A 14,353-nucleotide genomic window follows, 5' to 3' on the forward strand; every position below is an offset into this window, starting at 1 on the left:
CTGGTGGGAATGCAGACTGGTGCAGCCACTGTGGAGAACAGTATGGAGTTTCCTCAAAAAACTGAAAATGGAACTCCCATTTGACCCAGTGATCCCACTTATAGGAATATATCCCAAGAAACTAGAATCACGAATCAGTAAGGATATATGCACCCCTATGTTCATAGCAGCACAATTCACCATAGCTAAGATTTGGAAACAGCCTAAGTTCCCATCAGCAGATGAATGGATTAAAAAACTGTGGTACATCTACACAAAGGAATACTATGCTGTGTTAAAAAAGAAGTTCTTACCATTTGCAACAAAATGGATGGAGATGGAGAGCATTATGCTAAGTGAAATAAGCCAGGCAGAGAAAGATAAATATCACATGATCTCACTCATTTGTGGAATATAATGAACAACATAAACTGATGAACAAAAATAGATCCAGAGATAGAGAAACATCAATCAGACCGTCAAACCTCAGAGGGAAGGTAGGGGATGGTGAGGGTAAGGGGGAGAGATCAACCAAAGGACTTATATGCATGCATATAAGCCTAATCAATGGACACAGACAACAGGGGGGTGGGGGCATGAATGGGAGGTGGGGGGTAATGGGGGAATAAGGACACATATGTAATATCATAATCAATAAAGAAATTTAAAAAAAGAAAAAGTTAAAAATATACAAAATACTAGTTATAAATATCAGTCTATATGAAACTCATAGTCTATCTCTTTTTATAAAGAATCATTTGTTTTGATTAAAAGCTGAAAGACCCGGCCTAAATTAGAATAATTTGGGGTGGGGTGAGTGGGGAGTGGGAAGTTTGTGATTGTTACAGGGCAGACTGTTCATATATTTGTTTAACATTTGGATCTGTGCAAATTGACCTGAGTGCAGACCCTCTCAAAATTTGCAGTGATCTTTATCTTATTATAGACAAATTTTAGATTATTTGACTTAGGTCAATATTTATGAACATTTCACTTGTTTTGTGTTATTTGCTATTTTTCTCAAAAATATAGTTTCTGATAAATCCTGCTGATATATTTGCCATGTCAACTGCTGCCATTTCTTAATTCAGGTTAGCTTTTGAGATGATGATGCATAGGGATTTAAAACGTGGCCAACCTCTCCCTGTCTTAAGGGAATAGATTCTCATGGCCCAATGACATTCTAAATTTGGGTTTATGGAAACATCTGTTTGATAATTTTCCCTGTTCTCAAATAAGATGCTATAAAGCAAGAATTGCAGTGCTCAGTTTCTTCAAGATATTTGGAAAAGTGCAGGATGTTCCATCACGTGAGAAGTATCCTTGCCAAAGTCAAGTTTAAATTGTGTGAGACACTTTAATAGCCTTTTGAATAGAATTGGATCTTTAGACAAATTGGTTATAGTCATTTGGCTTCCTGTCACCAATCATCTCATTTTACTCTCATATAATCTGTATAAGGTATGTATCTTTTATCTAAAACTTTTAAAAAGAATTTCATATAGAATTTTAAATTACAGTATTATATCACTAGAGGCAGTTCAAGCACTGATTAAATACAGATAATAAATTAAAGAAAAGCAAAAAATAAATAAAAAATAAATAAAATAAATAAATTAATTAAAGAAAAGCAATGGAAATGAAGAAACTCATGTAGTGGGCTAAGATATATTCTAAGACCTTCATAGACCCTTGAATTCTCATAACACTAGAGCAAATAATTTTCCCCATAGAAAGCCATATAGTTCAAATAATAATAACTAACACTCTTAGTGTCTACTATCAGCTTTAAATGTATTAACTCATTTAATCCTCTCAATAACCCCACGAAGCAAATATTATAATCTCTATTCTACAGTTGAGGGATCTGAGGTATAGGAAGGTTAAGTCATCTGCCCAAGGTCACATTTGGTGATAACCTGGATGGTTTTATTTCAAAGTCCAAGATCTTAAGTACTTAAAAATTTAGTCCAGATCCTCTGTGAGGTCTATAAACTCAAGACTAATGCAATTATTAAGCAATTAAACAGAATCATTTCATTAAAACCCTGTACTCTAGTAAATAACGTTATTGCTGACGTGACATTAGCCAAAAAACAGCTCAGTGGCAGGATTGCTGATGTTTGAGAGCTCAGGCTCTTGGGTCAGTCCAATGTGGCCCTAATCTTTCCATTGCTTACAGATTGTGACCTTGGGCAAGTCACTTGAACCTTCCTTAATATCTTAATTTTCACACATGGAAATAATGATAGTATCAACTTCATATAGTAGTCTGCGGATTAAATGAAACATGCAGCAATATCAAGTCAGAGGACAACCATTTTGGCAGTGTTCTCCAGATAAACTGACTTCTTTATGAATCTGATGGGAAGGACTGAGATAAGGCCGAGGGTTCAACTAGTTCAGTGACTCATTATTATAACCAGGCGTTTCAGTGCTTACATTTCAGATATATCCCTCAGCAAAACTGCAAATTGCTACATGTCAAGGACCCTGGGAGTTGCTCTCCAATAGTCTCAATCAGGGGAAAACCAGTTTGTACTTGCCAAAATCTGTGTATGTGTTGAAAATGATTCTCTTAGCCAATGCTTATTACGTCTTTTGAAATATTTTGCCACTAAAATTTATGTCTGGTATAGATTAGATTTCTAGTTAAATGGTGAACATTAGTCCCTGGTGAACATTTATTCACAATTTCCACATTATTTGGTAGGGTTGATTGATTTAGGGTGTAACATATTTTTTGAATTGAAAGCTACCTACATGTTACTCTGTGACTTCTAATAATTGTTTAAATAATTATTTTGAAAAGTTATCAAAGCAGTTAAAGCTTAATTATATAAGAAAATAGGTATTTTGTTATTCTTGATGATTGCTTAAAATTGACCCATATGAGGTTCATTTCTGAAATTGACTTGGTTGGGGTTAATCTTGTTTTTTTTAAAAAAAATATGTTTTTATCGATTTTAGAGAAAGAGGAAGGGAGAGGGAGAGAGAGAGAAAAACATCAGTGAGAGAGAGAACATTGATTGGCTACCTCCTGCACGCCCCTTACTGGGGATTGAGCCCAGAATCTGGACATGAGCCCTTGAACTGGAATAAAATGGGTAACCTCTCGGTTCATAGGTCATCACTCAACCACTGAGCAACACCAGCCGGCCAAATCTTGATTGTTCTAACATATCTGATGAACTTTAGTTAGGGCTCTTTTCTGTTATACTTTGGAGCTAAAATGTTTAAAAGTGTTACTCTGATGAAGGCACAGGATTTAAAAAATATGACGTTGTAGGGTAATGGGTCTGTTGCATACAGTGGGTAATTGTTGGGCACTCTGGACACCAGGCTTTAATCTCAATTAATGTGAACCTTGGGAAATTATGTAGCTTTTCTATGCTTTACTCTTTACTTCTGTAAAAAGGGCCCACTATATGCTCCCCTCGCTAACTTATGTAAGGGTTATAGATAACTTGAGCTTTAAGCCCCTTTATGAAAAGGCTCAATGAAAATAAAGCTTATAGCTATAGCAAAAGTTTCTGTTGCTATTGTTTGTGATAATAATATTACCACCACGATCAGATGTTGAACTCTGGGAAGAGATGGTAACTTTTTAGTATAACAAATCTTCCTAGGCTATGAATTAGTAATTTACATATTTGAGAGCCCCAGGAGTGGGATATATATATGCCTAAGTGGTCGACTGGTTGTTATGACGATCGCTATGATGATGCACTCACCACCAGGGGCAGACTCTCAATGAAGGAGCTGCCCCCTGGTGGTCAATGCACTCCCACAGCCAACCTCCCGCAGCTGACCAACCTCCTGTGGTCCCTCCTCCTAGCCAGCCACCCCCAATCTGCACAGGCCTGATCGCTGGCCAGGCCAAGGGACCCCACCCATGCACTAATTCATGCACCAGGCCTCCAGTCCTATCTAATAAAAGAGTAATGTGCAAATTGACCATCACTCCAACACACAAGATGGCTGCCCCCATGTGGATACAAGATGGCCGCCACAAGATGGCCAGCAGGGGAGGGCAGTTGGGAGGGACCAGGCCTGCAAGGGAGGGCAGTTGTGGGCCATCAGGCCAGCAGGGGAGGGCAGTTAGGGGTGACCAGGCCGGCAGAGGAGGGAAGTTGGGGGCGACCGGGCCTGCAGGGAAGGGTATTTGGGGGGGGGGGACCCAGGTCTGCAGGGGAGAGCAGTTGGGGGGGGGACCAGGCTTGCAGGGGAGGGTAGTTAGGGGCTAACAGGCTGGCAGGGGAGGGCAGTTAGAAATCAGTCAGGCTGACAGGGGAGTGGTTAGGGGGTGATTAGGCTGGCAGGCAGAAGTGGTTAGGGGCAATCAGGAAGGCAGGCAGGCGAGTAGTTGGGAGCCAGCAGTCCTGGATTGTGAGAGGGATATCCGACTGCCCATTTAGGCCTGATCCTATGTGGATCAGGCCTAAACGGGCAGTCAGACATCCCTCGAGGGGTACCAGATTGGAGAGGGTGCAGGCTGGGCTGAGGGACATAACCCCCCCCCCCCCCGTGCATGAATTTCGTGCACCAGGCCTCTAGTATATAATAAAAGCATAATATGCTAATTAGACCAGATGTCCTTCTGGATGACCTTCTGGATGAAGCTGGGGCAGCTGGAGGGAAGCCCAGGTCCCAGGTGCCTGCCTGTGGCTGGAGGGAAGCCCGGGTCCCTGGTGCCAGAGGGAAGCTAGTGCCGGCAACTGGCAAAAGGGAGGCCTACTCTTGCACGAATTTCGTGCATTGGGCCATATATATATATATATATATATATATATATATATATATATAAAATATTTTAATTTAGGGGGAAAATGTTTTCAGAATTAAATAAGTTGGATATAGAATAATATTTTCTTCCATGTTATTAAAAGTCCCATGACATTAGAACCTTTTCATTTTCCTGAGAATTAAGTTCTCTTTTTCCTTAAGGATTGTGACAAAGGGAAAGTCTTTGGTTCTCTCAGAACGTTTGTTCCAGCTATAGAGCTTCTTCAATTGACTGTCACATAATGGTTCAATGCCCTTCTTAGTTTTCTACCAAGGCTCTATAACTTCCTTTTTATCATAAACTATCTTTTTTTTTGTAACACGGGGCCTAGTGCAGGGACGAATGCATAATAGCTCCTCTCTACATCTTTCAACCACACAGTCCTATGAGTGATGGGTGGGCATTCCAGAGGAGTAACTGAATCTAAAAAGGCATGAAGTGAGCATCATTGAGATGGGAAGTTTTAGTAGGGAATGGTGAGAGGGAAGACTGAAGAAAAGATGGGAGCTTGATTTTAAAGTCCTTGGTGATAGGTACTATTTTTTTATATATATATTCTTTGTGTTGTACACAGACACTTAGCATCTTATTATGACAAGGGAGAAAAATCTGTCCTGTAGGCTTTGGGAACTTTCTGTAGGCTTTGGGAACTAAGTAAGTGCTATTCTATTATATACTGCTTCTCTTTCTCTAATTGCATTCTTGCCTGCATGCCGAAGTCTGAACATTTCTGTCAGCAGTTGGGGGCAAAGACTTGCCTGTGGGCTGCTGCAGATGGAAGGAAGCATAGAGGACATGTTTATTGTATCAGGAGCACACTTTAAACTGAACTATTAATGATGTTAGCAAGCCTTTGAAGGAGCCTTAGTCAACTTTGAGTGCCTCTAAAGAGTATGAAATTGTTGGTATTAATGGAAAATTTCTTTTGGAGATAAACTTTTGTGTCTTAAGAAATTTATTTCTCAAAGGCACAAATAAGATAAGAAACTTGAACTCATCTGGAAAAAACTTTTACCCTCTGGACACTTGAGTTTAATTTTCTGACTTAAATCTTCATATTCTAATATGTTTGGCATTTTTAACTTTTATCCATATCACAAAACCATCAGGCAGTCTGATATTTATGGGTTAGGTCCCTAGAGTGATTTCAGATTAAGGTTTTTGTGGTAAATATAAGATTATGAAATAGAGCAGCAAAGAAGAAATTAGTGTAATTATGACCTAATATGAAGTGAAACTTTGGCATGTGTTCATATTTGACCTCTAGATTGCTTATTCTTTTTTATTTTTAAAATATTTTTATTGACTTTTACAGACAGAGGAAAGAAGGGGAGAGGGAGAAATAGAAACATCGATGAGAGGGGAAACATCGATTGGCTGCCTCCTGAATGCCCCCACCTGGGATCGTGCCTGCAACCTGGGCATGTGCCCTGACAGGGAATCAAACCGGAAACCTATTGATGCATAGGTTGACTGAACCACACTGGTCGGGCCAGATTGCTTGTTCTTAAAGGAAAATTATACCTTCCCTGCACCCTCCATTTGAAGGGTATAGCTAATGAAGACATTTCTTACATATTTCGTCATGTTTTTTATCATTCAGAACATTTTACATTTTTTATAATCCTATTTTCTAAAGTTCAAGGATAGTTGAAGAAACTGACTACAGACCACATGTATGACACTAATATTAACAATGATTTTGTTTGATATTTTTTTACTACTGTGTTTCAGTTTAAATAATATTATTGAGTCATTTAAAAAATATATTGATTTCAGAGAGGAAAGGAGAGGGGGAGAGAGATAGAAACATCAATGATGAGAGAGAATCATTGATCGGCTGCCTCCTACACACCCCCAACTGGAGATCAAGCTCACAACCTGGGCATGTGCCCTTGACCAGAATCGAACCTGGGATCCTTCTGTCCACAGGCTAGGGCTTGAGTCCTTTTTTATGAAAGGTGAAGACTGTGCCCATCTCCCTCTCCCCAGTTCTTTGTTTTAGTAAATTGTATTCCTTTAAAAATTTTTTTAAAAAATTACAGTTGATATACAATAACACTTAGTTTTAGGTATACAATATAATGATTATGAAGTGATCACCCCAACAAGTACAGTACAGTATCTGACACCATACAGTATTACAGTATTATTGACTGTATTTCCTGTGCTGTAATTTATATCCCCATGACTTTTTTATAACTGGCAATCTGTATTTCTCAATGCCTTTTTTTTAAGTCCAGTTCCCTAATAGAAGGCATAAAAAGTATTTCAAAATGTTTCCAGCACCCCCTGCTGGTTACATTTTTGCACTTCCTAAATAAATATAGCATCTTCAGATACTGCTTATCTTCAGATAATACTTTAGGTATACCTACTATTTATGCAGTTATTTTTATTTAGAAATAATTTTATTTGCAAACAATATATAAAGTTGGATTGAACTTTTACTTGAAGATAGTTTGCTTTATAATTTGTCAATTGATATTTGAACGTGCTTTTCCTTCCAGTCAATATAATGATATATTTGCTGGAGACAAATTAGTTGCCATAACCTTTTTACTAATATTTCAGATGAAATTCATTGAGGGAGAGGCATCGCCCCAAATGTACCTGTTTCATTGTAAATAATGCTACCACGAGTGTCTTTGTGCATAAACCTTTGTGTATGTTTATTGTATGCTAACTACAAAACTTGTAATATTTATGAAGTTTTAAGAAGAGCACTTTGAATCTTGAAAGACATCCTCTGAGGAGGGTTTAGGAGTGGTAAGGACCTAAGAATTATAGCCACAAGGACAATGATCATGGTTGTTTGACTCACCAGTATGATTCAAGCCATGATCTGGCATGTGCTAATGACACCTCTTAGGAACTTTTTGTTGGGAAGAAAGGTAATTATTTAAGGGAAGCATAATTTTTTAGTTAGTGCCATGTGAAGTGACAGCCACTGAATTTCAATTTCTTAAGAATACAATTCAAAGATGCTGAACTGAGCCAAGATTGTTTCCTAAATGACAAGTTAAGCTAAGTGACAGAAAACTTAGGGCCATTGTTTATAAACATTGAGCAAATTTTAACTGGAATCCTGTGCTAATTTAAAGATACATTTATCTCTTTTAAATAAAAACATGTCTTCCTGTTATGTGTACACCCTTCATTCCATATTTTTAACAACAATTTATTGCAATTGCTTAGTGTTCCCATAGTGCTTCATGTTTTTCATTTTCACACTGAATTGTAATAATGGTTCTCTCTTTGTTTCCCCCACTGGTTGCTCAGTGCTCATTGGATGGATGGGAGGGTGAGTTGGTAGGTGGGTGGGTGAAAAAATGGATACTGAATATAATAGGACTGAGGGTAGAACCTTAACGTCTTATCCATGGCCTTTAATGTTCCTTTGATTTCTACAATAATTGCTTACTTTTATGCGTATGTCTTTAGGTGTGTTTTTTGGCTGAACACACACACACGGAAGTTTTAAGTACTATTAACTAATTTTATTTTCTAATAAAACATTATTCATCCAAAGAAATGTAGTATTCTGAATCAGTAGAAAGTCTTAATCATAGGCTGTCTTAAAAGAGTTGTAGTTTGTTAGTCACGTACTTACTATTACACAGTCCTAAGAGCTAATGATTGACTTTCCTGATTATAAATTTTTATGGTCCTTGTATAACAAAGATGTATAATCTATTAGTACATGCTAACATTATGATGTTAGTATGATGATTAATGCATCTGGATAGGTAAACAATGTTAAATGCTTTAAAATTAATTTCATAGCCTTTTTCCCTACAATAATGTTAACTGTATTAATTTTCCTATCAATCCTTTTATGACAGTGTAAAAGCAATTTGGTGAATTATCACACAATCAACATCACATAGACCCTAATTAGAAATCTAAGGCTCTTTGCATATTATACTATAAAGCTTCAGTTTTGCTTATTATATATAAAGTTATTGTAACATATATTTTAGAGTAACAAAGTACTTCTACCAATAACTTTAGAAGTAAACTTATAGAATCTATTTAGACCTCTTGAAATGATTATAGAAGTTATAAACTAGCTGATTTTGGCACATAACTTGATTTAATAAATGAAGAAACTTGGGCTCAGAGAGATTAGGTAAAATTTTCCAAAGTCCTGGTGCCTGAGCTACATTTCCTGATTAATCAATCACCCATTTTTTTTATGTTGCTTCCCTTGTAGAAGATAGAGAATAAAATTATCTTATCAATGCCAGGAAGGGGGTTTTGCTGAATTAATTAGCTTGTAGCTGTAGTGTCTCTGAACTATGTCTAACATTTTCATATTTCTCTTCTTTGCAGAATGCAAAGTATGGCGAAATCCACTAAATTTATTTCGGGGTGCCGAATATAATCGGTAAGCATTTTGACAATTTTGGGAAACAAATGAGTAGTTCAGAGAGCGAAGACAGCAGCAAATGTTTTTCCTGGTTCATTTAGGGGTCATTGTAAGAGTCTGTTTAGTGCTTCTATTCTTTGATACAGTCCTCAAATGTTTTGATTTTTCCTTGTATAAATATTTTAGCATTGAGATTGGGATAATGTACAAAAATATGTAGTTTTTGGAAATTTTCTATTATAGTCATTCTTTTCATTATATATTATACAGACAAAATATTTTGAAGCTTACCTGGAACATGGTTATAAAGATGCCACAGAAGTTATGTTGAAATTTAATTTTGCAGAGTAATTAGGCAAACCAGAATTGTCATAGCTTTGGGGAAATGTCTGTTTATAATATTAATTAGGGAATGTTTTCATTAGCTAGTGCTAGTAAAGTGTTAACCCACAAATATATGGGAAAATCTTTACTTCTTTCCTGCTGATATATTTTCTAAAGAAAGAATAAGATGATTAAAAATATGTATATTTTTATTCATTGGCAAAGCTGTTTTAGTACTCAGTTAATGGTTTATATTTCACTTCCTATGTAGATTAATATTTTGTAGGCCTTGATTTCCTTTCTCAAAGGTGTTTGACTCTTTTATTTCCCCCTTTACAGGTACACTTGGGTGACGGGACGAGAACCTCTGACTTACTATGACATGAATCTCTCTGCCCAGGACCACCAGACATTCTTTACTTGTGACTCGGACCATCTGCGCCCTGCAGATGCAAGTACGGAAAATCCTTTAGTTAGTTCCTGAGTGAGAGGGTTTTTTAATCTGTTTTAAGTAGTAAGCTTATTACTTTTAGAATATCTGCTCTATAAAAACCCCAAGGAATAGGTACTTCCGGTCAAGATGGCTGCATAGTTAAACACAGTACTGCCTCCTCCCAAAACCATATCAAAATTACAACTAAACTTCAGAACAACTAGCATTCAGAACTGCCTGAAATCTGACTGACTGGAAGTCTTACAGCTAGGGAATTAAATAAGAAGCCACATCAAGTCTGGGAGGAGGGGTGGAGATGCGTGGAACGGGCTGGTCCTGTACCCATGTGTGGCAGATTGGGAGGGATATGTCAGCTCCAGAGGTCCTCCTGAGGAGCCAGGGGTCCCAGCCCCACACCAGGCCTGCCAGCCCGGGAAGAGAAGTTCCAATAACTTCTGGCTATAAAAACCAGTGGGGATTTAAGCTGAGGGAGACAGAGGGCTGCTGGAGCCCCAGAGAGTTCCCCTTAAAGGGCCAGCGCATGGACTTAGACCAGCCTTGGGCAAACTACGGCCCACGGGCCGGATCCGGCTGTTCTATCCAGTTCTCTTGCTCTCCTCTCCGCTCCTTTACTTTGAATTTATATTAGTTCACACAAACACTCCATCCATGCTTTTGTTCCGGCCCTCCGGTCCAGTTTAAGAACCCATTGTGGCCCTCGAGTCAAAAAGTTTGCCCACCCCTGACTTAGACTCATTCCCACTGACCTCCAGTGCTAGGCAGCAGCTTGGAAGGCACCAGGCACATATGGGGAGGAACTGAATTGTCTGGCATTGAGATAATAGCTGGGGGTTGGTGGAGCAGCTTTCTCACAGACAGAAGTGCTGGCAGAGGCCATTGTTAATTTTCAGAGCCCTTCCCCCACAGAGCCAACAGATAGGCGCCATATATGAGACTCCATCAACCTGGCTCACACTGTTTGTCCCATCCTGGTGATTCCCTGAGGCCCTACACCACCCAACTTTTGGGCCCACCCAAGCTGTTTCCAGTGGCTTTTCCATACGAATGGCCTGTCTTGGCTCATGCTGCAGATTTTCCTAAAATCTCTCAAGCAAGCAGCATCTGGCATCATCGAGCCCCATACTTCTCACTAAGTGGCCCCAGGCCTGGCACTAGTAGCAGCCAACCTTGGTTCACAGCTTGGCCTCATCAGGGCACCTCAGTCCAGCATAAGTAGCAGCCTTCTGAAGATTCCTTTGTAGCTCGTGCCGGTGGCCCTGGCCAGAACATGGGCAGCAGTTGACCTTGGCTTACACCTCCCAGAAGGCCCCAATGGACAGCCTCAGAACACATCGAAGTATCACCATCCAAACACCTCCACAAGTTACACACTCAAGGGGTGTACTTAGCAGGCATCAGAGCCTTGCTGAAGAAAGTCCTGCTCTTTGAGGTTGAACCCTGCACAGCTGATCCTCAACAGTGGTCACAAGTTGGTGGTCGTAGATAGTCCTTGTAGCTGATCGGCCTGGGGGCAAATCCCTCTCATTGATGTGCCAACAGCAATCAAGGCTCAACTACTCTAGGAGGTGTACACAGACCACATGGGGGGTGCACCTCAAGTGCCCAGATTAGGTGATCAGGGAGGGAGTGCCACTGAATCCTACAGAACACCTACCAAGCATAGGAGATGTAGCAGCTCTACCTAATACATGGAAACAAACACAAGGAGGCTGCCGAAATGAGGAAATGAAGAAACATGTCCCAAATGAAAGACTAGAATAAAACTCCAGAAAAAGAACCAAACAAGATGGAGATAAGCAATCAACTAGATGTAGAGTTCAAAACATTGGTTATAAGGATGCTCAAAGAACTTAGGGGAAGAGTAGATGAACTTCAACCAAGGGATAGGAAACATAAAAATGGAGATAGAAAACATAAAAAAGAACCAGTCAAAAATGAAGAATACACTAACTGAAATGAAGAATAAATTACAGGGAATCAACAATCCTATCTAATAAAAGAATAATATGCAAATTAGCCATCACTCCGCTACACCCACAAGCCACGCCCACCAGCCAATCAGGAGCGAGTATGCAAATTAACCCAACCAAGATAGCTGCAGCCACGGAGCGAGCAGGAGGCTTGGGTTTCCCCGGCAATGGAGGAAGCCAAGCTTTCCGCACACCCTGGCCAGCCCAGGCCTCCACTCAAGGCTACAAAGTTTCAATTATAGAAGATAAATTAATCCCCACAAAAATGGCGGCAGCCACAGAGCTGGAGAGAGCAGGAGGCTTGAGTTGCCCCTGGTGATGGAGGAAGCAAAGCTTCTGCAGCCCTGGCCTGCCTTGGCCTCTGCTTAAGGCTACAAAGTTTCAATTATAGAAGATGAATAAATCCCAACAAAAATGGCTGTGGCCACGGAGCAAGCAGGAGGCTTGGCTCCGCTCAAGGCTACAAAGTTTCAATTATAGAATATAAATAAATCACAGATACCAGGGCCTCCGCTTGGGTCACCGGGGGGGATGGCCGGCCTGCAAACCACAACATGCCCCTCGCCCAGGCCACCCCATGCCCCAAGGGAACCCCCACCCTGATCCAGGACACCCTTCAGGGCAAACCAGCTGGCCCCCATCCATGTACCAGGCCTCTATCCTATCTAATAAAAGAGTAATATGCAAATTGACTGTCACTCCAACACACAAGATAGCTGCCCCCATGTGGACACAAGATGGCCACCACAAGATGGCCAGCAGGGGAGGGAAGTTGTGGGCGATCAGGCCAGCAGGGGAGGGCAGTTGGGAGGGACCAGGCCTGCAAGGGAGGGCAGTTGTGGGCGATCAGGCCAGCAGGGGAGGGCAGTTGGGAGGGACCAGGCCTGCAAGGGAGGGCAGTTGTGGGCGATCAAGCCTGCAGGGGAGGGCAGTTAGGGGTGACCAGGCCAGCAGAGGAGGGAAGTTGGGGGCGACTGGGCCTGCAGGGAAGGGCAGTTGGGGAGGACCCAGGCCTACAGGGGAGAGCAGTTGGGGGGGACCAGGCCTGCAGGGGAGGGCAGTTAGGGGTGACCAGGCCTGCAGGGGAGGGCAGTTAGAAATCAAACAGTCTGGCATGGGAGTGGTTAGGGGTGATCAGGCTGGCAGGCAGAAGCGGTTAGGGGCAATCAGGAAGGCAGGCAGGCGAGTAGTTGGGAGCCAGCAGTCCTGGATTGTGAGAAGGATGTCTGCCTGCCCGTTTAGGCCCAATCCTGGAGGATTGGGCCTAAACGGGCAGGCGGACATCCCTCGAGGGATCCCAGATTGAAGAGGGTGCAGGCTGGGCTGAGGGACACCCCCCTGTGCATGAATTTCATGCACCAGGCCTCTAGGGGTAGATAAAGCCCAAGATCAAATCAGAGATTTGGGAGATAAGAATCAAAAGAGGGAGGTGAAACCAAAATAGCGGCATAGGTGAACACCTAAACTGCGGCCTCGCACAGCAATTTCAAAACTACAGCTAAAAGACAGAACGGACATCATCCAGAACCACAGGAATGCTGGCTGAGTGGAAATTCTACAACTCGAAGAAAGAGAGGGGCACACGGAGACTCAGAGGAGCTGCAAAAGGCTGAGGTACGGAGACACGCATGCAGAGAGGACGGGCGGCTGAGTGCCTGTCTAGCTTTCTCTAGTGAGAGAGAGACGGAAGCTCCCGACTGCACTGAACCTCAGTTCCGACTGCACTGAACCCCAGTTCCGGGCGAGACCCTAGGGTCCCAGACTCATACGGGGAGAGTCTGGACTATCGGGAAAAGAGAGGAGCGCACAGAAACTCAGGGGAGCCGCGAAAGGCAGAGGTTTGGAGGCGTGCACGAGTGCGCGCAGAGAGGACTGACTGCTGAGTGTGCCGCTGGCTTTCTCTAGTGGGAGGAAGATGGAAGCTCCCGACTGCACTGAACTCCAGTTCTGGGCGAGAATCTGGGAATCCAGATTCATTGGGGGAGAAACTGGACTGTCTGGCAGCGGGCAAAACTCGAGGGTGGCTTTCTCTCAGAGGTGCTTGCAGCGATTACCGAGGGACACTGAGACCCAGGGGCCTCATAGGGCAGGGAAGCCAAGGCTGTCTCCTCAGCCCTGAGACTCCGCCCCATCCAAGCTGAGCACAGAGGCTTTTGCAATTTTGCAAGTCTTGTCTCATAAGGCTGTCTCCAGCACAGAAGTTCTCCTGGCATAGACACAGCTGATCCTCACAGCCAGTTGGCCTGGAGATCAATTCCTCCCAGTGATACCAACAACAATCAAGGCTTAACTACAACAAGACTGTGCACACAGTCCACAAAGGGGTGCACCAAGAGTGTCCACCTAAGGAAAATGAGGAGGTTGAGCCACTGGGCCATATAGGACACCTAGCACATAAAGCTACTCTACCAACTCAGAGAAGCAGCAAAAATGCGGAGACAAAGAAACAGATCACAAACGAAAGAAAT

The 14,353-nt window shown here is 41.8% G+C and overlaps 1 protein-coding gene across 9 annotated transcripts in view; it reads left to right on the forward strand.

The window, feature by feature from the left end:
* The window catches only part of ST7 (suppression of tumorigenicity 7), a 311,491-nt gene that overhangs the window by 168,359 nt on the left and 128,779 nt on the right, over positions 1-14,353 (forward strand). For all 9 annotated transcript variants that reach the window (XM_080665997.1, XM_080666004.1, XM_080665996.1 and 6 more), the window contains 2 exons: positions 9,101-9,155; positions 9,801-9,916. In XM_080665997.1, the coding sequence (XP_080522123.1) occupies positions 9,101-9,155; positions 9,801-9,916 (171 nt within the window). The remainder of the gene's footprint in view (positions 1-9,100; positions 9,156-9,800; positions 9,917-14,353) is intronic.

Source organism: Plecotus auritus (genome assembly GCF_963455305.1).
Source record: "Plecotus auritus genome assembly, chromosome: 4".
Lineage (NCBI taxonomy): Eukaryota > Metazoa > Chordata > Mammalia > Chiroptera > Vespertilionidae > Plecotus > Plecotus auritus.